The 26,362-nt window shown below is 40.0% G+C and overlaps 1 protein-coding gene across 4 annotated transcripts in view; it reads left to right on the top strand.

The window, feature by feature from the left end:
* The window catches only part of nfixa (nuclear factor I/Xa), a 384,964-nt gene extending 359,408 nt beyond the window's left edge, over window positions 1–25,556 (top strand). For 3 of the 4 annotated variants that reach the window (XM_062026891.1, XM_062026892.1, XM_062026894.1), the window contains 4 exons: window positions 3,886–4,055; window positions 8,158–8,305; window positions 10,189–10,277; window positions 12,901–13,004. In XM_062026891.1, the coding sequence (XP_061882875.1) occupies window positions 3,886–4,055; window positions 8,158–8,305; window positions 10,189–10,277; window positions 12,901–12,978 (485 nt within the window). In that variant the 3' untranslated portion in view covers window positions 12,979–13,004. Of the gene's footprint in view, window positions 1–3,885; window positions 4,056–8,157; window positions 8,306–10,188; window positions 10,278–12,900; window positions 13,005–19,301 lie in introns of those variants that run through there. The other variant, XM_062026895.1, reaches the window with a different exon arrangement.
* Window positions 25,557–26,362: the final 806 nt, after the last annotated feature.

The raw sequence follows: 26,362 nt of genomic DNA, 5'->3' as shown, positions 1-26,362 counted from the left end.
ACAGAGGGATGCTTCAAGCTGACCACTCAAAAAAAAAATACTTGAAAATGACAGAGGAATTTTAACTTGCAGATTATATTTTACTTTTAGTAATGAAGATGATGTGCAGGAAACCCACAATGATGCGTGTCCTTGGCCATATTTAGACCAATGTATGCATTTAGAGAAAACAATGCCCCAAACGTTAGTTTTTAGTTGTTTACTCTGTAAACCAACATTTTAACCGCTCTCTTCATCAAAGACATACAACACACATTTAGGAACACACATTAAGATGAGTTGAGGTTATGAAAAGTTTTACTGCACATAACCATTACCAAGTGTTCCCAAACAACACACAAGTCAATGTTTTTTTATTGTCAAAATATAGATTTATGCTGTTCTTTTTACTCTAGGTATAGAAAATGAATAACATTATAACAGTGGGCCAAAGAAAAGGCAAGCTAGATAAATACATACAGTGGGGTCTGGGGACCCCTAGAGGTAGTTGTAGGGTGTCCCCAGCTAAATGACCGTTTATTGGGTCAATTTGTACACTCTAAGTTATATTAACTTTAATATAATACATGTGGGCTCATAGTCATTAAATGGGGGTCTGTAGCTTAATGCATACTGGGGGGTCAAATATATATAAATGTAGCAAGCTACTTTTGCCCTGTATCTTGTAGAGTAGCTTAGCTACATTTAACTTGTAACTTGTAGCTTACATCATTGCTTATTTATTGTTGTTGTTTAAAACAAGCTCAGCAATTAGCATAGCTATTTGCAAGCCTGGCTTGCTCTCGGTGTGTAACATGTTCTGCCTTGTACCCCAATGATAATGATACTTGATAATGATCATTCAGATACTAAAAATGCAGTTTATTTGCTGTAATAGATGTGATTATTATCATCTTAGAGGAGTGGCTATACGCTGTATGGAGACGTATAATTATGTGCTAGCTGCTTGTCAGCAAGGGTACTAAATACAAATACAGTATCAGCCAAAGAGGATTAGTGTTTGTGATTGGCATCAAAAGGCATGTCCATTACATACTTTCACAAAAATTGGCCGAAACAAATCGGTGGCCAATAGATCGGCACATTCCTACAAGACACTGAAGTCAATAAAACCTTAGATAATGCCTTATATTGCTTCAGACATAAACCAAAACCTCCGTTTTACCCACCCACACACAAACACTAAATTTTGCATCATAGCCAATTGTGCAAATTAGACAACGTCATTTAGAGCCCTCAACCACCACAACCAAACGCCACAACTACGTTCTCAGTGCTGTCAGTCTTAAGCCATTATTACATTTGTTGCTTTAGAACAGGGGTGTCAAACTCATTTTAGCTCAGGGGCCGCATGGAGGAAAATCTGTGCACAGGCGGGCCGGACTATTAAAATCATGGCATTAAAACTAAAGACAAATTCAGATTGTTTTCTTTGTCTTACTTTGGCCAAAAATAGAACAAACACATTCTGAAAATTTTACAATAAAAACATTTACCGGTAAAGTTTAGATCCATGTAGGAAAGAAGAAAGTGAATTAATGTTTATAACTGAATAAATTTACATATGCATAAAAAAGTGTTTTCTTTTGTATTATTTTTTTTTAATGAATCAAGTAACATTTATGACAAACTTTTTCCAAAACACAATATAGAATGTGAGATATAACAGGATAATGCATACATTTATCATTTGTTTTCAAAACACTTATAAAAAAAAGTGGGACCCCAAAAATTTACTGTGGGACCCCATTTTTATGATTTAATGGATCCCATTTTGAAAATTCCTAACGCCAACACTGATGGAGTATTGGTGCGTGCGAAACAGCAGCAGGTGTCTGTGGCCTGCTGGCCGGTTCTAATACAAATCAAATATCATTCCGGGGGCCATAGATAATTAATTCACGGGCCGGATCTGGCCCGCAGGCCTTGACTTTGACACCACTTAGAAAATGTAATCACAAGAATCTCGTTTGTTGACGGTTGACCCACAAACGAGCCATTACAATCCTGGGGAGTGGATACTTCCATTGATGCCAAGTTGTGAATAACTATTTTACTTTCCTCACCAAAATGTAACTGTAGCTATCCTGCTATTTACTGATTGTGAGGTCCAAGTATTTGAAAAGGTTATTCAGTCAGCTAAGTTAGTGGCTGTGTGAGACTTTTTCGCATTACTCTACATATGTTTTTGTAGTTTGCATCAAAGTTAGCCGTCTTTTCCAAACATGTTCACTTTTGTCCTTGTTTCTAGTTTTAATGAGAGCAGATTTTCACAGAACGCCATAGATTCCTTCAGTGTGTTCCCAATGACGTCTTTTGATTGAGGCACAAAGGGCAAACTGTCCTCCGAGCATTTTGGTCCAATAGCATATCCGACAAGGTTTCTCCATCTCCGCTCGGAGAATTCCCAACGACCCTAGTATCTGAATTTTGCCAACAAGTCCCTGAAGGCTGGCGGGCTCGCTTTTCAAAGGCATAAATACGTCCACCGCTCTCATTCCATTTGACTCTCAAAGAGATGGTTTGGTCGGTGGCCAAACCACACCTACCATGTAAAGGTCATTTGCACTCAATGCCCTCGTCTTGAAGCGTATTGAATTTTACTTTCAGCTCTCCCTGCGGTATATTTAGAAAATACACCCAAGGACGTGTCTTGAACCATGAAGAAAAAAAGCTTCCAAATTCGATCACGAGTTGACGTAACAAACTGGGTAGCTAAGGGGTTTGTTTCCAGGTTGTCTCCTAGTTTGAAGACACACACGTGTGCATGTGTAAATTTACACTCCAGCGGAGGACTGTCTGCCTTACAATGGCTGCAGTCCAAATGGAATGTCCCTTAGAGGCCTCCAGTTGTATAAAGTGCCTGGAGGAAGACAGGAGTGAAAGGAAAGACGTGCATACAGGGAAAGATATTTCTCGTTACCATGGCCCGCCTTGGATGCGCTGAAACGGTTAGCTCCTCCTGTGTAGGTCTAGTGTGAGAGTGTGAGTGTTCAGGGCTAAGTGCTGGATTGTTTATGTTCCGTTGTTGGCACCGGACTGACATGGCGAGCTGCCAGGCAGACTGTTGTCTGATTACGCTCGTCTGGAGGGACCGCCATTGTGGCTTGCGATTACGCGCCAGCACATCCAATGCGTGGACCCAAAAGTACCCAAAAATGTTGAGTTCTGCACAAAGGCAGAAGTTTAACCAACTCACACTGACACTCTTTGTGAGTAGCGACACACACAAGAGACAGTAGGTGACAGACAAAATCACAGATGCTTGTTCGCCAGGCTCCCCTCACCTAGCAGCTTGTCTCTCTCGTTTGGTGTGCCAAATTGCCAAAGCCGTAGAATTGTAGCCGACGAGACAGACAGTGGAGCCTGACTGCCTGACTAATGTCTCCAGGAGGTGTTTTCTGGTCATTTGGGAGCGAGGGGAGATCCTCTGTCAAGCTTCAAACTACTGAGGAGAGCCGCACATTGCTGATTGATTAAACCTCACTGACAACCAATAAAATAAGTGTGTTTGTGAGGCTGGTGTACCTTAGTGGTGTGTGTGTGTGTGTGGGTTTGCGAGGCACACATGGAAAGGCAGCACACATACATGCAGTATAGGTCTGGAAAAGTCTGTGAAGAGATGCCAGGCGGAGTCTGATTTATAAAGTGAGTGTGGCCACATGTTGCACAATAGCTATGGATGGTAAACCACAGTACAGATAATCACAGCGATTTAATGTGTCAGCACGACTAGCGGTTTGAGTGACCAATAATCATACACAATCACTGCTGCTTAGTTAAAGCATATGTCTCGTAGGGTTGCACTGTTTGATATCTCTGCTGTCATGTTTTTCCCAACTCACATTTCTCTTCCTCTACTTCCTGGTTGCTTCTCCTCTGCAGGGAGCCCCCGTGCCTCAGCCTCAGCCCTGCACTTCCCCTCCTCCTCAATCATCCAGCAGTCCAGCCCTTATTTCACCCACCCCACCATACGCTACCACCACCACCAGGACCCGCTTAAGGAGTTTGTGCAGTTCGTGTGCACCGACAGCACAGGACAGCCGAGTGCACAGGTAAGTGGATCAAGGCCGAGGGGACGGTGTGAGGGTTATTTGCAAGAGGGAAACAAGTATTGAGAAGGGTGTTGGATATCCTCCTTTTCTTTCTTTTCTTTTGTCAGAGTTACACATTTCTGAAAAAAAATAGACCCGTTCTGCAAAACTGAGGACACTAGTTATCAGGACAGTATCGTACTCCCAGTTGTTTAGGTTGGATCAATTTATTATCAAGCACAAAGAGAAACATTTAGGTCCTCACATAACACACAACAATGATACTGTGTAACCCACTTACATCGGTGACCTGTGGACAAACTCATCAAGTCTCTATCCACTATATTCTTCCTAGTGACTTAAGTCAGCGTTGAAATACAGTAAATGGTCGACAAAAACTTTTAAACCCGAAAGGGTAATTTTATGAAAATTCGGTCTGTTTTTGTTGACGTGTGACAAAAAGCAAACTGCCGTAGGTTCTAAAACTTTATTAACTTAGTAATCTATATATAACGGGACCTTTGCAATGAACATGAGGACACACTTTTGCTATCTATAAAGGCCTGGGCCGATTGATACATTGCTATGTTCATGTGTGTTTGTTTAATTCCTATCTCGCTTTCAAACGGTGTCCAAGCTGTGTGGCTCTTAGCACCTGAGCATGTTTATTCAATAGCAAAATTCAATGAACGGTGTGAACCCTCTTGTCAGTCATCTACAATCTTTGTCTCGGTGGGTGGAGGTGGGACCGCTGGCTCTCACACACACACACACACACACACACACACACACACACACACACACACACAGGATCCACAGGCAGAGAGCTTCTGGAGGAATTATGAGGAAAAAAGATGATTGCAAAGCCAAATGTCCCCTGATTATTTTGGCTTCAAACCGAATGAGCAACATGAGCTCATCAACACGGACGAACAAGCCAGTGTGCCGAAAGTGATGACAACAAAAAAAGACAACAAAGCAAACCACCCCACCTGGTTTTTCTCACTGAGGAAAAAACTGCTTTTCAAGATGCAATTTTTGCTAACAGAAATTGAGAATCGGTTTTATTTGTCTGTTCGTTTACTTATTCAAAATAATTAAAAGTTATTGACCTTCCAATTACAATAGTAAAAAATACTAATGAGAAATTATCGTTTATAGCGTTTTAAAGGGTCACTTGCATTATTATAACAGACTTGACACATGGCTTATATTTCCAGTCCCTCACATAATGTTTATCGTCAAGAAAATCAGTACAGACCAAAAGGTTCAGTACCAAAAACTCTGATTCGAATACATGTACCAATACACCCCTATGTGCAAACAATGGTTAGTTCATGTTTCGTTTATGTTGACACTTCTCGGACTGACTGATGTCATTTTACACAAGAATATCAGCACCACTACAGGCCTGCCATGCAAATGGCAACATTGTGAGTTGTTTTGCCAGACATGTAAGGTTGTTGTTTTTTAACAACTTTGAAAAACTTCCAAAAAATGCAACAAAAAAAAACCTATTTAGGATTGAGAATACAGATGCATTGTGTAACATAAATTGCAAGAGGGAGATGAAGGAAGGATAAAGGTGTTTACGTTTTTTTATTTTTATTTCACTGGCGACAGCGTCCTCAAACCGGATGCCAAACTTGGTGTTGTGGTCAATGCTGTTCTGACCCCACAGTGTCATGGGAGGATGCAATAAATGTAGCTCATGCTGGGGAAAAAAAGCTCAGGCCGAGTTAGCATCAAAACCGCAGTCGGTCAAATTTAACTTTGTTTAGAGGAGCGCCATAAACGGCCATGAAAACACTGGAAATTACAGTTGCATTCCTGCTGTCGTTCTATGTGATGCGGCTCTGCTGGGAACAACGAGGCTAAATCACTCACAGGGAACGTCGTATTTTTTGCACAATACATGGTGGAGGAACAAGATGAAGTCCAGAAGCACCTATGTTTTATTTTCAATGTCCTCACATGGCCCGGACCTCTGCAGAAGGCCTTTAAATCTGTGGAAAGGATGCTGGGTGTACTGTAGACCAAGGGTCCCCAACCCCCGGGCCGCGGCCCGGTACCGGTCCGTGGACTGATTGGTACCGGGCCGCACAAAATATATATTTTTTTAAATTTTTAAAAATGTGGTTTTTTTTGTTTGTTTTTTATTAAATCAACATAAAAAACACAATATATACATTATATATCAATATAGATCAATATAGTCTGCAGGGATACAGTCTGTAAGCACACATGATTGTATTTCTTTATGACCAAAAAACAAAAAATACCATAAACCATCCACAACTTAGTTTTGTGTCATAGCCAACAAAGCAAATTAGTGTAATATATAATCTAACCCCCTTACGATATTTATAATTTTTTACTAATACAATATTATTATTATTATTACTATTATTATTTTTATTATGCCAACTAAAGCCTTATGCACACTCAAAAATATATTTTATCTTGCAAGAAATTTGTAGTCATCATGACAGTACTCCGACTTCCTCCCACCTCCAAAGACATGCACCTGGGTTGATTGGCAACACTAAAATGGCCCTAGTGTGTAAATGTTGTCCTCATCTGTGTTGGCACTGTGATGAGGTGGTGACTTGTCCCAGGATGTACCCCGCCTTCCGCCCGAGTGCAGCTGGGATAGGCTCCAGCACCCCCGCCACCTCGAGAGGGACAAGCGGTAGAAAATGGATAGATGGATGGCATTTTTTTCTTCTTTTTTTTGTGTGTGTAATGTTCTAATTTGGGACGTGACGTGTATATTGTGTCAGGAAAACATGTCATGGCCCAATAGAAAACGAGCCGCGGGACGCATTTTGGAAACAATATATGGTACATACAAATTAAAATCCATTGTTCATGTTGCTAAACAGCGTGTGCAAACTATAAACTTGTGTGTAGTTTTAGTGGGTGTGTTGCGTGTGATCTACTAAGACTGTGTGAACAATGGGTAACAAATGAGGATTGTGCATGTACTACGGGCTTTTTGTTCCCATGGAAGCACTCGTTTCCCTCAACAATTATGTTTTGTAATGCCCTGTGTGGTTTTAAAATGTTGAACAAACAGCACACAACAATAATCCATATCACCTTTTCTGCAATATAGAATGGCAATTTAGACAACAGAAATTATTTTTAGCACACTTGACGGTGCGCTCTGCGGGGAGGCGGTGGACTTTAACAACACTGCAGCGCATTAACGTGTCTGGAATGATCCAAAAGCAAGAAAATGCATATTGCAAGACATTTTTTCACATAGGATATATATTATAATAACATATTTCTTAAATTTAAAAAAATTAACGCCATTTAAAAATAAAATAAAAATAAACGGCAGCAGACACCGAAATGCATCTATTTAATTTATTTTAATCAGCCGTTTAAGTCATGCAGCATTTATAATGTCATAAAATTATATTGTTGAATAGACGATATGTCTAAAATGTTTATTTTTGACAGTCCATACATTTTGGCAAGCATATGTAGGACAGAGCTGCAGCGCAACCACCTCTTTTGTCACAGCCATTTCTACACCACTGCCAGTTTGCACGTCTTTTCTAGACGTACTAAATAAAGACACAAAACAGCGGCCGCAGTACAGTTTTATTCTTGATTAATCACACTGCCTGTGTTGCATTTTTGTTTCTCAGTATTGTGGGTGTTCAGATGATCAGCAAATATTCTGGACATTCATGAAGACAGACACGCTAAATGAATTGAGCTCCTTATTTTGCTCACTTAAGAGACAAATCCTCTGTCCACAAATATAGTGGCTAAGCTTTGCGTGTGCTATCAAGTTTGCACATGTTTTAATACACGCAAACCTCTAGAAACTAGATCAGGTCCTAAATGTTTGCAACAAAATGTTGTGCACCTTTTTTTTTCGTATGTATTTCATTCTTTTTGACCGGACTGTCTGATCATTTTACTGTTAGGTTTACGTGTGTGTGCGTGTATGTGTCGTCGTTCCTCTGGTTGTATACGGTCCTTTTTGTGTGCATGCTGTTGCCATCTATGGGTCACTGGGTGAGTGTTGGATGTCACTCTTGTCCCCCTGTGATCTCGGGGGTGTGTGTGTCCCGCTCACCCTGTTTATATGGTCCGTCTGCAGCCTAATGGAGGTGGCCAGAGCAAAATGCCGGGCTCCTTTCTGCTGCCCCCGCCACCCCCAGTGGCACGCCCCGTGCCCCTCCCCATGCCCGACTCTAAAACCATCAGCACGCCCACCGACGGTGGACTCAGCTCACCCGCATCTCCGTGTAAGTCACTCCCACTCCCCCCATTACTGCCCCAGTCTCCCCACAGAGTTGTCATAGACACCGATCCAAACCAACTCCTCATAAAGCCTTAGCTTATTTGACCTTATTGTTCCTGACTGGGTGTGATTACGTGTAGGAGTCCCAGATTTGATGTGCCATTTAGACAATTAGAGATAGAATAACATGCACATATTTGGGATTTTGACAGTAGCTACTGCAGTAATTTTCACAATCTGCATTCCCATCAGCAGCCCCTGGAGCTACACCACTTGTTGGACCGTACTGGGCCACAGTAGAAGGTCCAAATCTGTTAGGGCAGATGCCACGCCTTTGCCGTAGCAGAGATCCTTTCTCCATCACTTCTGTATCCCTTTCCCTCACTCTGAGCTTCAGCTTCTTTCGCTCTGCTCATGCCTTTGCGTCCATCCCTATACCTTTCTTCTAGCTTCTCTTGCTCTCTAGTGTTGGGTTTCATGCTAGCACCACAAGAGGCAGTGTGGTCTTCCCCCCTCTTCTCGTTGGATTCTGTAGTTTTGTAGCAGAGCTGGGCCCTGTGCACGTTGCTTCTGTAGCCAAAAAGCCTTTGATCGACACAAGCCCTGCATGTCCACCTAACAGAGGCTGAACGCCCCTTTCTCTCATTTCTTTTTTTTTTCTTGATTTGATATAATCTCAGTTCTTTGTTTCTTTTTCTATCTTTTTTTTTCTTTTTAGGGGAACAAAATTAGGGCAGTTGGCGTGGACTCCAAAACAAACAAACATTAAAAGAAAAACGTACATGCCCCCCAATTTACCACACCCAATCCCCTTGTCCCCTTCACACAAATATCACAATAATTACGAACACAGAAGTCACAATGTATGGAGAGTAATTTATTCCATCTTAATGATGTAGTAATTAGTCACTGGGGGAGCAGGGGAGAGGAGTGTTTAACAGGGAGGTGTTGGTTGGTTGGTTGGTTGGTTGGTTGCACCCAAACAGGTGCAGTGAAAGAGTCGGGCCACGGGAGAGGCACACCAAGAGGGGGCGCTGGACGGAGCAACCGGGGCACCTTCTCGTCCTTTTGTTTTGACTTTCTCTCCTCCTGTCCTATCAACCTCTCTCTCCCCCACACCTTCCTCCCCTTTCCACATGTCACTTTACTATTTATTTATATCCATATATAAATAAATATCACCCTTTCCCCCCCCCCTGGCTGTTTTTTTTTCACATTTTGTTTTTCCCTTCACCTGTAGTTCTCAATGGTATTGTAATTGCAGTTATGAACACAGCCCAACACGTTTAAACGTCTCTCATGCCCTGTCATTGTTATCCCCTACACCCATCACACAGTCAGTCGAGTCAGGGACAAGTTCCATGCCGGAGTCCAGTGAACAAAACTGCCCTAAATTTGATCCTGTGACATCATCACCCGGTGTCACATGCTCCTTTTCACCCGCTGTAAATGTAAACGGAGCATCATTGCCATCATGGTCACCCTATTATTATGTCGACAGTGGGTCCTCAGTGGTTTTGTATGATTACGGGCCAGGGGCTGCTGAGGATCATCAGTGACTTATTTGAAATAGCTTCCTCATGTTCGCACTATTCATTACAGACTGTGCATCCCCTTTGTAACCACAGATTACATGGCTAAGTGAAGGGAAATAACAATTAAGTTGCCCGCAACACGGACAAATCAGCCATATGACTAAGAGCGCATCAGCCTCACCGGCCCTTAACTGTCTTTTCCCAATAGTCTGTTTGACAGTGATCTATTACCATGCACTGAACATTTGAATAGACAAAAAATGACAATGAGAGCATCAAACTCTAGTATAGAGCTTTGGTGTGTATGCATGTGTATAAAAGCATGTACACACTTGTTTCTCTCTGTTTGTAGCATACTCCACGCCAGGCTCCACAGCTCCCAACCGGTTTGTCGGCATCGGAACACGGGACAACTTTCTGAATATCCCCCAGCAGACTCAGGTACCCTGCCAGCCTCCCTCATTCAACTAACACCCAACCCGTCCATCTCTTGTATCGCCTCTGTTTCCTGTGTTTCCTCATCACTTGCTGCAAGCGTGCACACCGTGACGCCGTGTTTCAGAAAAGTGTATGCAAGGGCTCGTAGGAATTATTCACAGCAGATACAGGTGGTCCTCGGCTTGCAAACCAGTTTCGTTCTTATATGACTGTGATGTAAGTTTTAGTGTAAGTCGGGTCTTATATCAATCAATCATCAAAACTATATTTTTATAGCACTTTGCATACAGGAGCACATTGCAACACGAAGTGCTTTACACCAGTTTAAAAGGAAAAACAACAAAAAAAACATGGCACTGAGCATTGAGTAAAAAGGCCACCTTTGATGCATCCGTACTAGAGAATAACTAAAAATTATTATAATCTAAAAAATATTTTATAAAAACAATACATGAAATGGTAGGAGTAATATTTGTAATAATATTAATAAATAAGACAGAGAATAATAACAATTTTACCTAAAGTCACTGTACACACAACACATAAAGGATGTATAAAATAGAGAATTTAAATACGATAATTTGACAAAACAACTCATTACTTTTATTTATGTGGTTGTTTGGGATGACAAAGTCTCAATAATGAGACCACTATGCTGCTTAGCTTTCATGTTGTCATCAAAAGTACCATCTTTATCCTTGACGATGGTAGCGACCTTCGAGCAGTTTGACAATGTGGCGTTTTACTTTTCATTTATGCGCTGCCACCAGAGGAGTCTGCCTCATGCTTGGAAGACCTAGCGGAGGTCAAAGATAGAATGGTAACTAGAAATAACTAAAAAGATTTTCCTTTGTGTGGCAATGCGACTGTGTATTACAGTAGTCCACCTACGTATTCTTCCACCGCATTCACGTTTGTAGTTTGTACAGTATTATATTCATAATTTATGGGGGTGGGTTTATAAAACAGAACACCATATAATGAGGACCGCCTGTATTTTTTTGACATAAGATCATTAGCTGTGCTGCAATTCTACATTTTTCAGAAGATGATTTCAAAGGCTTTTCTTTAGTACAGTACAACCTTCTTCTTCCATTTTTTTGGAGGCTTACCGCTACTTACCTTTGCAGCCCTGAATTGGGACACAACTAATCACGCTCGAAGTCACCTTTAAGATGGCTGCCAGCATGCTTGGCTGTTTTCAATTAATCTGAATTCTGTGTGATCGAGTTCAAAGTTGTGAAAGTTCCCGTTGGTCGACTTTTCCTCGGTTTCTACTTTTGGTGCCGTGTGTTCACGAGACGTTGTGTCGCCCAGAAAGATGAGTTCAGACGCGGTGCTTGTTTGAATTGACATCATAGTTTTCCTCATCCAAGGCATTGCTGCGTAAGGCCTACCGGGGGGATATTCTAATGGGCTAGAAATTGGTCATCGCCCACCTACGTAGATCGATGTTGTGCGTGCATGAAGGCCTCAGGTTTCAGTACGGGTTTACGGTTTCTGCTCCACGGTAGTTTCCCCGCAGTGAATGTAAACAGCGCCAGTTAGTTGGAGCTTCAGCCGTGTTGATTTATCTCCACAAGGCCCCACAGTGTGTATTAGTGCAGCGTGTGAGGCCACCAGTGCACTACATTGTGGTTTCGCCTTGGCTGCGCTCTGCCGCTGGGCTGCAGCGTCTTGGGCCTCCTCCATCACCAACACAACTTTTCTCATTAGGGGCTAACCACACCTGCCTGCAGCCAACTCGGCTTCGCTGTCGTCGTCCCCCCCCCCCCCCTCCGCACACACATGGAAGCAATCAGCGTCCCCCTGCTGCCTCACCCCGGCACGGCTCCGCTCGGCTGCCGCAGCACGCTTTCCCCTCCTGCTGCTCTCCCGTGCATTTTCAAGCTCCCCCCCCTAACCCACCTGCACCACTCTTGCACAGATGTAGCCCTGGCACAGAGGGGACATTCAGATGTGCCCGAGCATGCGTCGAGCACTCGCATGAACATGTAACGCCGTGCCAAAAGTCTCGCCCCTCGTCTCTACCTCCCCCTGACAACAGCTTACATCTGTTCTCCAGCGCTTTTTATCCTTTGCGATCGCTCCTCAAACATTCTGCTCTGGTAAATGTAGAGTATATTTCACTGTGTTGGCCTGGTAGAGAGCCTAACAAGGTTATGCTGCACTTTTTTGGCCCCACTGCAGCGGTGTGGAGAGAAAAAAGTGGTCTGAGGAGCGCTCTGGTGGCGGGACATTAGCAGTGCAAGTAGGGAGTGGAGGCTGTCGAAAAGAAAGCAAGGGACCGAGCACTAGGGAGTTAGTTGAAGCCCACTGCACTCCACAGTCACGTCCCGGCTGTCTGGTTGCTGCTGGCAACCAGACATGATGTCATAGGCTGTCGGACTTGGACGAGCATGGGGAAGGGGGGGGGGTCACTTTCCATTGCCAAGGATTACATGGGGAGGGAGAGGAAGATAGCAGGGGGTTAATGGAAGTTGAAGCCAGCAGGAGGAATTGTCTACAAACACCAAAGAATCATGGGAAGGGGAAAAAAAGAGGCAGGATGGTAGAGTTGGGGAAACTTTTAAGGGGTTTGCACAAGTCGGCATAACATGGCGGAGTGATTTGTTGTGCTTCCCAGGTCAAGGCCTATGGAATGTCAGCAGAAGCCGGAGCGGCTCAGCCTGTGAGTGGCGTCTTCACCCCCACTGCTGTGTAACAACACATCAGACCTTTTTTAATCAGTGGACCTTTTCACTACTGCCTACAACTGCCCTGCTATTTATAGCTGCTAATAAGAAAAAGGCCAGAGTCAGCGAGTGGTATCGTTGACATTATGACTTTGATATTCTACACTGTGTAGGACTGCTGAGCTCTGTAAATATTCAACACAGTAGGGAAAGGAATCACACAGTGTCAACTACAAAACCCAAAACCAGTGAAGTTGGCACCTTGTGTAGATCGTAAATAAAAACAGAATACAAATCCTTTTCAACTTATATTCAATTGAATGCATTGCAGAGACAAGATATTTAGTGTTCGAACTGAGAAACTTTTTTTTTTTTTGCAAATAATCATTAACTTAGAATTTAATGGCAACAACTCATTGCAAAAAAGTTGTCACAGGGGCATTTTTACCACTGTGTTACATGGCCTTTCCTTTTAACAACACTCTGTAAACGTTTGGGAACTGAAGAGACCAATTTTTGAAGCTTTTCAGGTGGAATTTTTTGCCATTCTTGCTTGATGTACAGCTTAAGTTGTTCAACAGACCGGTTTCTCCGTTGTGGTATTTTATGCTTCATAATGCACCACACATTTTCAATGGGAGACAGGTCTGGACTACAGGCAGGCCAGTCTAGAACCTGCACTCTTTTACTACGAAGCCACGCTGTTGTAACATGTGCAGAATGTGGCTTGGCATTGGCTTGCTGAAATAAGCAGGGGCGTCCATGAAAAAGACGTTGCTTGGATGGCAACATATGTTGCTCCAAAACCTGTGTGTAACTTTCAGTATTAATGGTGCCTTCACAGATGTGTAAGTTACCCATGCTTTGGGCACTAATACACCCCCATACCATCACAGATGCTGGCTTTTGAACTTTGCACCTATAACAGATAGTTATTTTCCTTTTTGGTCCGGAGGACACGACGTCCACAGTTTCTAAAAACAATTTGAAATGTGGACCACAGAACACTTTTCCACTTTGCATCAATCCATCTTAGATGAGCTCAGGCCCAGCGAAGCCAGCTGTGTTTCTGGGTGTTGTTGATAAATGGCTTTGGCTTTGCATAGTAGAGTTTTAAATTGCACCTACAGATGTAGCGACAAACTGTAGTTGCTGACAGTGGTTTTTTGAAGTGTTCCTGAGCCCATGTGGTGATATCCTTTACACACTGATGTCGGTTTTTGATGTACTACCGTGACTTGTGACTTTTAAGGCACATTATTTCGGAAAAATATATGTTTTAGCTTTAGCGCACAGGTAATGAGCTCAAGGCCCAAGGGCCGCTACATCATTTCATGTGGCCCCTCAAAATAATGTGCATCAATAAAGAACATAATTTTTCCAACTAAATGTACCCATTCTTTCACATTTAACAGAATAATTGCATGACTTGCATGCAATTGCATAATTTTTAAACTTTATTATTATATGAGCATGCAACAATTATTATACTATCATATACAGTATTCCATTTTTTTATTTTGTTAGAATAAATATTTAAATATTTGCTCGTAGGGGTGTTCCGATATCGTATAGTGGTTCGATATCAGCAAAATAACAAGTATTGGATGATATTGACTTGCATAGAATACAATAATCTGAAATCTTCAGTACAGATAGTCTTGCAGCCTGTTTACTTGTGCACAGCTGGGCAGCCAGTTAACATCTAAATGTCCTCCAATAAGCACACAAGGTTGGTCTTTTCTTGTATTTTAGTGAACATGGTAGGTTATTGGCTACTAGAAGCTAGCAGCTACACAATAGCACACAAGCTAGACATAAGTAATAATGCTGAGTTCCATTTACCGCGGAAATTGGAAGCCTGAGCTGGGAATGACATCACAGCCGAGTTGTGAGCATTCCAGCTACCAGGTCGGTAATCAAGATGGTCACATCCACGAAAGCTTTTCTTGCACTTTCAAAATACTAACAACTTATGGGAAAATATGCACTCTTTCTGCAACGTTCAAACACATAAGCTTTTGCTAGCAATGTAGAACGTCTACACCTCATGAAAAAAATACACTAACGTTTCTGTATATGAACGTCCAACAATACATTCTTTACGGCTCATTTAGTGCGACAAAAACTAATCAGAAGCTTATATTATTGTTTACATTCAGAGCAGCCGTCTTTGAAGCCAACTTTGGGGCAGTGGAAATGCTACGACTTTTGGAGTATGAAATCCGACCACGAGGGGCATTCCAGTTCCAACTTCCGACAAGGAACTTTGAAATTCCGACATCCCAGTACAAATGAAGCGCACAATAAGTGTCTTTACATAACCAATTTTGCTTTGTAAAACACTACATTTGTCAATATTAACAAGTATCAAATAATTATAGTTGCATATTACTTACAGATGCAAAGTCTGTAAAGAAAGTATCCAGTAAAAAATGTGTCTGCACCATTCAACTTAATTTAATGAATTATCATGGCCACTAGGTGTCACCAAAAAAATAGATAACACTCTACATCTGTCATAAAGTAAGTGTTTTCATTCCAAATGTTGTTTAACATTTTTTTTTATATAAATGTACCATATGTAGTATGATTCCTGCTGATATCGGATTAATATCGGTATCGGCCAACACTCAAGGCTCTAATATTGGTATGGGATACGGGAAGTGAAAAAGTTGAACAAGATACCTATCTCCTAGTCATCTTAATTTAGGATTTCAAAGCAAGTTATGCACCAATGTGTATGTAAAAACTATATAGTTATCAAATGCATAGGCTATTGTGTACGGCGATTATACATTTATATTCATATATACAATATATTACAAGCGGCCCTCTAGGGGGCAGCCATAACTTCCACACCTGTGCTTTAGGGCACACTTTTTTAACCTTTGTGACTTCGGGGCCCAACTTTTCCACTACAGAGGGGCCCAGGGCCACCTCAAACATTAACACTGAATTAGTAATCCTACTCTTGATTTTAATCATATTTAATAATCATAGCTAACTTACTTACAGTTTGCAACATTGTCAAATAATACAACACCATGTATTAATCACCAAAATAAATCTTAGGCTTAGGTCAGGCTGATGTGAAAAATACAGGCATGTGAAATTTCTGCGAAAATGGGGAAATCCGTGTTTTTAAACATTAATTTCTGTGTTTTTTTTAAGGAAATATCAATACTATACTATGTAAGCAAACACACCGGAAGCATATTTCCTGAGGGGGCGTGGCCAGAGGATAGAGTTGCCAAATGGGAAACATTTTATGAGTTCTTTGCATGTATGTTATAGAATTCTACGCTACATTTTCAGTGATAATAATGTTAGTAAATTATTTGCTAAAAATAAATTATGTGGTACATTACATGGGACATGTAAGTGTCAATAAGACAGCCAAAAGATCTAGATAAATAAAAGGGTAAAATATAGTGTAAAAATGCACCCAATTGCAGAAAATGTAGGCTTGATTTTCTCAATTTTCTTTCAGGGTTGACGTGGCAGTACTTTGTGCTGATAGAAATGGTCCTCTTTTTTTCTAAAAGGGTGCTCACATGACTGAAAATGAGTACAAACCAAATATACTGCATAGGAAGGCACTCATGAATAGGGATGATGTTTGATAAGAAATTATCGAATCCTCTTATCGAACCGATTCCTTATTGATTCTCTTATCGAGTCCAGATAGGTTGTTGTATATGGAAAAAAACACACAATATTTGGTTTAACAAAAGCTCACTTTTATTATATAAGAAAAAAATAAATAAATATTGACTGTTACCCCCCTAAAAAAACTGCATAGGAAGGCACTCATAAATAGGGATGATGTTTGATAAGAAATTATCGAATCCTCTTATCGAACCGATTCCTTATTGATTCTCTTATCGAGTCCAGATAGGTTGTTGTATATGGAAAAAAAAACACAATATTTGGTTTAACAAAAGCTCACTTTTATTATATAAGAAAAAAATAAATAAATATTGACTGTTACCCCCCTAATAAAAAAAAAATAAATAAATAAATATTGACTGTTGTTACCCAAAGTATATTAAGTGGGATTTTTCAGAAAAACAAATATATACAGTAACACAAAAACAACCTGTCTCTGTGATCACTATAGGTGTATAAATAATACTATAGTGTTAAATAAAATCAGTCCCTTGGGCACAAAACTTAAAATAATACGGCTCTCCAAAAAGTGCACTTCTGCTGCTATTTGACATAACTGTTTGTTATGATGCTTTGACATTTTTGCACTTTATTTCTTTATTGAAAGAAAATTCTATGAAGAGAAAAGTTGTTTGCAAATGTGGTTACAATGCTAAAAAATGAAAAGTTAAAGCTAAAGAAAGAAATACACTTTATTGAGTTAACATTGTTTCTTTATAGGGGGAAAGATGTGATGTTATGAGCTAGGCTATGGAATATAACAACTACACTACCCAGCATGCAACGGGAGTGACGAGCATGCGCGGTAGCCCCGAAAAGTGTTGTTGCATGTCGTCACCCGGCAGCTAAGAATGAGGTTATGAGCACGCTGTGAAAGTAAACGTCAAGAACTCAGCCAACACGCCTCGTCTGCATTATTTATAATTAGACAGACAACACATCTACAGTGTGATTTTGTTTTGTTTACAAGGAAAGAAAAACAAAAGTTAAAAAAGGGAGATATGTTGGATATATATGTATGTGCTGCGGTTGCTTTAAGAACGTTGCGACAGCTGCCGTAAAGGAGGTGCGTTGCTAGCCTGGTTGCTATGTTTCCGGTTGGTCGTAAAAGTGTTCGTCATGTGTTTGTACCCTGCTCAAATCTCTCAGTAAAGTTATTCATTGGATTATACCTTTTGTTTTGAACTTTATTACACCTTGGAGCGCTTTTTCCGGTCCATTGTTTTTCCTGCTTTCCCTATCTGCGCCTAATGACTGAGCTACGTGACGTCATTTCTTGTGATGTCTCACGGGGCATTTCTGGTCGGGACGGGATTCGTTCCGAGGGATTCAAATAAAGAACCAACTCTTTTTCTTTACTATAGTGGTCTCGATAACGGGTACCGGTTCTCAAAAAGGGATTCGAGTCCGAGGACTCGGTTCTTTTCTTATCGAACAACCGGGAAAACCGGTTTCGAGTATCATCCCTACTCATAAATAACTGACAAAAAATAAATGTACGTACAATTATGTTGTGCTAAAATGAATAATTAAAATTAAAATAATGAATATGTTTCTTAAATAAACTGTCAATGAAAATACAGCTTTACCACTTTAGTCATCATTTTTGCGCTGAAGAATTTTCTCTACGACTTTAGCTCCAGACCTCTGTTTGATATTGTCATTAGTGCATACTTGCCAACCTTGAGACCTCCGATTCCGGGGGGTGGGCCGGGGGCGGGGGTGTGGTTGGTGGTGGGGGCGTGGTTAAGAAGGGAGGAGTATATTTACAGCTAGAATTAACCAACTCGAGTATTTCATATATATATATATATACATATATATATACATATGTATGAAATACTTGACTTTCAGTGAATTCTAGCTATATATATATATATATATATATATATATATATATATATATATATATATATATATATATATATATATATATATATATATATATATATATTTATTTTATTATACATATAAATAAAATAAATACTTGAATTTCAGTGTACCGGAGGCTATCCAGTAGATGGCAGTATTGTCCTGTTTAAGAGTGTCACAACATTGCTGTTTACGGCAGACGAACTGCTTTACGGTAGACGAAAACGTAACTGCTGTTGTTGTGTGTTGTTACCGCGCTGGGAGGATGTTAATGAAACTGCCTAACAATAAACCCACATAAGAAACCAAGAACTCGCCATCGATCATTCTACAGTTATAACGTGATTGGGCAGGCACGCTGTTTATATCGTGGGAAAGCGGACGTGAAAACAGACTGTCGCCGCTGTCCCCACTCAGGTCTGCATTGAGCTGGAGGGGGCGTGGCCTCCAGCTCGGGCTGAATTCCGGGAGTTTATCGGGAGAAAATTGCTTCTGGGAGGTTATCGGGAGAGGCGCTGAATTCCGGGAGTCTCCCGGTAAAACCGGGAGGGTTGGCAAGTATGCATTAGTGCCACGAGTGGTGGAAAAGTGTATTACAACTGAGCACCACTGTGACCCATACGGACCACAGCTGAGAAACAGATCATTTTTTTGCTCGCTAATAATGATCAATGGCCCTATGGTTAGGAAACTGTGTAATCTGTGAATACTATGTATATATATCTTTTGTGCTGCACAGTTGCATGCTTAATAGTTAGCCGGCAAGACAAGTCATGACTGAAAAGTGTTTGTCTTCTCTCCTCCACAGTCCTGGTTCCTCTGACAAGGTGTCGAACAATCAACAGCTTAAAAGATGACAATTGGAAAGAAAAAAAATATCATCATGTCACTGCTGATCAAGAGCAGACTGCTGACACTAAAATGTTCCCCCTCGCCAACACTAGTCAAAGTACGACGACAGAAACCCCCGCCCCACACACACACACTTTACCCAATTTGAACTGGAACGTCCGTGTGTGTGTGCGTGTGTGTGTCCCTGACCACCCCACCTCACCCCCCCCTGGAAAGAAAATGAAACCTCACTTGCGATGGAACTGTCAGACAAGGAATGCCAAGAGGAAGATGAGGATCTGTCGCACGCACACCAGGAAATGTTGGACAGGAAAACAAACATGGCAACCTGACAATTGACCAATTTTTACTTTTCTTTTTTTTTTCTTTTTTTTTTTAAACCTTTTATTACTTTAAAATCATTTTGTCTCCACCATGAAACTCCATGCATTGGCCGAGACATCCAAAAGCAAAACGCAAGGAAAAACGACACCCTAATAGCGCACCTTTTAAAAAAACAAAAACAAGTCAGGTGACGTCTTCAGTACCTGACAGTCCCCGCCCCTCACCTGCAACGCAGCCGCACACCTGTATGTCACCGCACCTCTCATCGGCTCAGCCCTTAAGACTTATTGATTTCCGATTGGCCAATCAAGGTGGCGCCATCAGATGGCGTGACACGTATGCACTAAGTGGCTGGTCGTTTGTTTACCTGTCCTAGTATCAGGGCACTTTGCTGCGGGGGAGGAGAAGAAGTGTGAGCCAGTAGAAAGCGTTGAAAACACTAAAAAAAAAAAAAAGGCTGCATGTGTACTTTCATCCCCTCACCTATGCACTAATAATTCTCATTAGGGATGAACACGATTGCACATAGACAGCCACAAAAGCCATGAGGGGCCGCAGGGGTCACTTTACAGGGGTGTGGCTGCGCTCGTGGTCATTTAACACGCACACACACACACACACAACCATCTTCCCTAAAATTAGTCTGCCACTCATCTTTTTTAACCATTCAGAAGTGGAGATGGGCACAGTGATGGAATCATTGCACTATTCCAGCATTATTATACTCAATACAACAGCTGCATTGAAACAGGAGTTCAGAATATTCAACCCCTTGAAAATCCTTTAAAGAAATGTACTCCAATGCCCTTCTCTATTCCGAATGTTTGGCAGGAACACGCGCACACACACACACAATGCATGAGCTTCATATTATTAGCTTTCATTTAGCGTGTAGATTTGTTTTTCCTCTTTTATTGACAGATTTGTTTTGGGTTTTTTTTTTTTGGTTTTGTTCCACTTGGATTGTTTTTGCATGTCATAACAACCTTCCGCTGTAGTTTAGAAGGCACGCTTACTCGACAGTACAAAACTTCTCAAACCTCTCGCGGTAACGAGCTCGTCACACAGAGTTAAAGGAACACACACACACTAGCACCTGACTTATAAAGGGAATCCTTTATACTTTTTCCTCCCGAATGCCTTTTTTTTTTATTTTTACATTCACTTAATTTGATTTTGATTTTACATGTCAATTTTCATCGCGACACAATCCAACGCCACACAAAAGAGCCGACCTCAAAAAATAACTGGACTGCCTTAGTTGTGTTTTTATTTGGCAGGGATAGTAAAAGGCTAAAACGTATATCACAACTTTAACAATAACATGGAAGTGCCTCTGTATTCCCTTCATGCAATTAGTATCAAACTTCAGGTTATTTTTCGCCCTGCGTCGAAGCTAACACTGTTAGCATTCAGGATTTCAAAAACCTTTCCACGCCTTAAATAATCACAAATGTGGAAAGACGCTAGAGTCTACCCCAGCTGGCTTTTGCCAACCTGGACTAAGCACTTACTGTACGAGGTGTGTCAGAAAATATATATATATTTCCAATCCATTCTAAAAATGTTCCTTTTAAGGGATTTTTCCAAGGTGATGTCGTCCTCTTGAAGATCCCCTTTAAGTTTAGGAAAGAAAAAAAAATAACACGGCCATGTTCTTCAACTGTTGCCACAACTCTCGCCTCACTCACACGCTAAACCAGGGGTGTCCAAACTTTTTTCCACTACGGGCTGCATACTTAGAAATGAAAGAATATGCGGGAGAGGGGGGCACTTTAATACATTTTGTACATTAAAGATGAAAAAGAAACAATTGAAGGTACATTATTATATGCTCAGCCAGGTGTGACCAAGAAAAATGAAAGAATGTGGGGAAATAATTTACATTGTGTACTTTAAATGTGCTAAAAATGGTTAATCAAAATATGCCAACTTATCGGAATCAAACATCCACATCTTTATGTCAAATGTAACAAAGCAAATTAGTGTAATATCTCATCAAAACCCTTTAATGTATTAAATTTTTTGGTATTATTCTTTAGCAATAGTATTATTATTCCGCTTTACTAAAACCTTTTTGCGGGCTTTAGCACACTTTTTGGGATAATTTGGGCCTGTTCCTTTTATTCTTTGTTTTGTTTTTAATGAATCATTCCAACAAAATAATACACAACAGTACCATAATAATAATAAAATTCCATTTCCAAAACCAAACCCAGCAACATTCAGAATAGCAAGCAATTGAAAAGACACACAAACATGACACAAAACAATCCAAAAGTAGTCAAACAAAAATCAATAATATCAACAAGAGTATCAATATTAATAAGAATTCGAACATAGCAGTGATTAGAAATCCCTCACTTACATTACCATCACAGCCATTTATAAAACATAAAATGGAAACATTAAAACAATTAACAATAGTGTCACAGTGGCTTACACTTTCATCCCATCTCATAAGCTTGACAATCATGTTTATATATTTACATAAAGTAGGGCTATGAATCTTTGGGCACCATTCCATTTGATTCTTGGGGGTCACGGTTCGATTCGGAATCGATGTTTGATTCATAAATAATACTTTTTCAACAACGTTGTGTGCCAGTTTGACGATTAACTACATCCCGCCATAAAATAGACAAACAGCTCTGATAAATTTCTATATTACTTAAAAGAAAACTTTTTTTTTTAAATAAAATGCTACCCAAACATGTGATAAAGTCAAACACAAATAAGGCAACAAGAGAAGTATCCAACACTTCTTTTCTAAAGTAAATCTATACAGCACATATGGGCTTCTACATCAACAATATGATTTACCTGAGTGGCTGGACAAGACAAGATTTTTTTTTAAATTGAAAAAAATATATTTGATTGTTGTGACTCAATTAAGAATCGTTTTTGACACCCCTAATTTATATATATATATATATATATATATATATATATATATATATATATATATATATATGTATATATACATACATATGTATGTATATATATATATATATATAGTCGAGGTTTCTGTGGTTTATCCGTTATACAGTGCTCAATACCGGGGTAGAGCGGAATATACACAGTGGCTATATCATCCCTACAAGCCTGTTTTGCAGGTTTCCCTGCTTGTCAGGGGATTTTATAAAATCCCCTGACGAGAATCAGGGAAACCTGCTCATCCTGACCTAACGTATATATAATGTATATATAATTTTTATTTTATTTTATTTTCTTCCTTTTTTTGCAATTTGTCTAATTTTCACCCATTTCCCCGGGACATTTCCCATATTTTGTATTGCAAATAACCATGGAACTTTTCTGACACACCTTGACAGACAAGCAGTCGTAGTTTGAGAAACCCTAGTCTAGTTTGTATGCACCACTGCAAACATTTTTGTTATAAAAAGACATAGAAAGAGAGAGATCTTATACAAATATATTTATGATCTATGCTCCTTTTTGCTACCTGAGCTGCTTGGCAGTCTAGTTATTTTCTGGTCTTTCCCTCCTCGTGCCCATCAGTAACATCACCTTAGCAGCACAAATTTAAACACACACATCCGCAGCAGAGTTGCATTCTAGTACCTTTTTAGATGTCAGCAAATTTGAACTGTAGGATTGAAGAAGAAGAAAAAAAAAAAAGTGTTTTGTTATTTTGATGGAAAGTATTATTATTGAAAACTATGTGTCGATTGAGCCACGTGCAATGCATTGGGTAGATCATTGTGTTTGTCTGTTAGAGATTTTTAAGAAAGCTACGAGAAAAGAGAAAAAAAAAAAGTATTTGTCTCAAAAAGTCCACAAGCTCCGGGACTCTAAACTTAGAGGGCCATGAAAAAAAAAAATCCTAGTCTTTGTAAGTTGGGGGTATTGTTTTTATTTCCTTTTGTCTTTATTTTTTTAATGTTTCTGTGTAATCATTTGTTTATATATATAAAAAAAAAAAAAATCATGTGGGAGGGCTGAAGGAAAACAAATTACACAACTTCTCTATTAAAAAGCGGTGCTCCTATTTGAAACAAATGGTAATGAACAAAAAATGACAGCATTACTCCTCGCTCGCTCTTTCTCTCTCTCTCTTTCTTGCTATATGTATTCTTCTATTGAGTGTGGGGGGTGGGGGGTGGGGGGCGGGCAAAGCAAAGCCAGATAAGTTGACCCGAGCACTGCCTGAATCTCACCAGCAACGCGACAAACGGCCCAAAATACTCCCAAAAACTCTTCATGACCCCGACGGCGAGACTTGTTTTTGCTCCCCCCCACCCCCTGAAGCCCCTACTGTCCCCTCTGTAAATGCCTCCCCTAGTGCTCGTGCTGTAGTGTATAGTTCCCCGGCAAGTAAAAGGTTGTCCTTTAAAAGTGCCTTTCGTTCACAACGCTCCCTTTTTGCAAACGGGACGTGCACGAGTGCCACCGCCGCTCTCATGCGCATCTCTCCCCTTCAAATGAACCATATTCCTCTTTTCTTATCTATATGCAAAAATCTACATATAGATATAGAAGGTGTGGATTTTTTTTTTCTTTCTTTAAGGCAAAAATTGTGTTATTGTTCCTCTGTTGCTTCCCCCCTTCCTTGCCTTCTGTCTCCACTGTCTTGTTTTCTCTTCGACACTGGAGTAGTCTGTAACTGTCCGTCACTTTCGCTCGCTCGCTCGCTCTCTACAACAAACAACAACAACAACAACAAAAAAGCACAAAAAAAATATTACAGAGAAACTTTTGTGTTGAGCGGAATGCCGTTAGCTCACATGTTATCCTTGTCTGTATGCTTCACATTGTCATCACTTTGGACAGCTCATGGAAGTGAACAAATGACGCTGACGGGCTTTTGGGGGTGTCCTTGGGAGGAGGGGGGGGTAAGATTTTCGTTTTGTTTGTGTAATTTTTTTTTTAAGAGAGCTGATGAACTGCTTAAGGATGTTAGAAAGGGGCTGATTGGACTATCGGATAAAAGTTTGATCTTTTGGTTATTTATTGTTTGGCTTTGTTTTACTCCCCCCTGACCCTTTTTTTTTTGTATAATTTAAAATTATTTTTTAAATATATAATTATGTTTAAAATTTTAATATAATTATATATATTTTAGACAATTTTAAAGTATATAATTATATTAAAAACATTTAGTATAATTATATATTTTTAATATATAATTATATATTTAAAAATTGTCTGAAATATGTATAATTATATATTTTTGTATATATAATTCTATTATTGTTTTTAAAAATAATTATATATTTAATATATATATAATTATATTCAAAAATAAATTTATAATTATATAGTGGTTTTTTTTGTTTTTTTTTACTATTTGCTATCAGGGTATGTTGTGTTTAAAAGGAAGCCTTGGACTTAAAAAGCCAGCTACAAGCACCTTATTATATACCGGACTTATCCCGCATGAGGCTGAAGGAAAGGGTTGCATTTTCGCCGTGTTTGTCCACACCCCCTTCCAGTGAGTATTATTGACGCAGTAACATTGTCAGCAGTATTAGATACTTACAGTACTTACACGTGCCTATAGCGGATGTAGAGGTCACCACCAGCCTGACCTCTCCGAAGAAGGGGGGGGAGGTCCCCTCTGCCCACCTCATGCTGGACAGATCCAGGTTTTTGTTTCTCTTAGTTTGTTCGTAAGCGTGTATGCTTACTGGTGTACTATACCCCCCCCTCCACCATACCCGGACCCCAGCAGCACCCGTGTCCTCCCAGCTCCTCCATGCCTCTTATCCACGCCCTCGGTGCATCACCACTTCTTTGTGAGAACACCCCCAGAGCTCTATAGGTGAAATGCATGTGTTAATTACACTTTCTTTTCCATAAGAAGAAAAACGCAGTTTGAGAAGAGCAGCACCTGATTGAATAAAAAAGGATGTTCTTGACTGTACCGGCCTGCTGTCACATGACCTTATTTCCTGCACCGCATGCACACGCCAACAGTGTCTCACAAGGGCTGACTTTTTGGTGTTTCAGTACATTTTTGCAGTATTTTGGCCATCATTTTTATTCCACATTATACGGGATTTTTCATGGTAAAGCAGGGGTGTCCAAACTTTTTCCACTGAGGACCGCACACGGAAAAATTTAAGCATACGATGCCATTTTGATATTTTTATTTTCAAACCATAACAAAATATATGGATTTTTTTTTTTAACCTTTAGGGCTCCCGGGGACCATAAAGAGTCTCAGTCATTAAAACGTTAAAAATAAGTGAAATTATTATTATTATTTTTTATTTAACGCTTACAGTAAATCTCTATATCAACTTCAGGTTGATAAAAAGTTAAAAAAAACAAAAAAAAAAACGGTTTTATGCCTTTTCTGTCAAAGACAACTTTGTTTTTTATAGCAAAACTGAAATATGCAGTATTTAGTAATTAGAGCTCTAAAAGATCAATAATGCAGGACACCATTGATTTTAATTCTTTAATATTTTTGAGAAATCAGTGAAAATATTAATAAAATCCCACTAAATATATTTGGGATCCAAAAGGTCCCGCACTCATAAAGTGATACATTTTTATTAGTTTTTTTTTACTTTCAACACTTAAGTTACGAGATCAACTTCAGATATATCTGTCGATTTTACGTTTGAACTATTATTTTGTTTGTTTTATGCTCTTTTGTCAAAGAAATCTTTGATGTTTTTATATGGCAACCACACAATATTTGCAATATTTTTTCCACATAAA

This window comes from Entelurus aequoreus, linkage group LG18, assembly GCF_033978785.1.
Source record: "Entelurus aequoreus isolate RoL-2023_Sb linkage group LG18, RoL_Eaeq_v1.1, whole genome shotgun sequence".
NCBI lineage: Eukaryota > Metazoa > Chordata > Actinopteri > Syngnathiformes > Syngnathidae > Entelurus > Entelurus aequoreus.
Note: the sequence above shows the minus strand (reverse complement) of the source record. Positions and strands in the feature narration are given on the sequence as shown.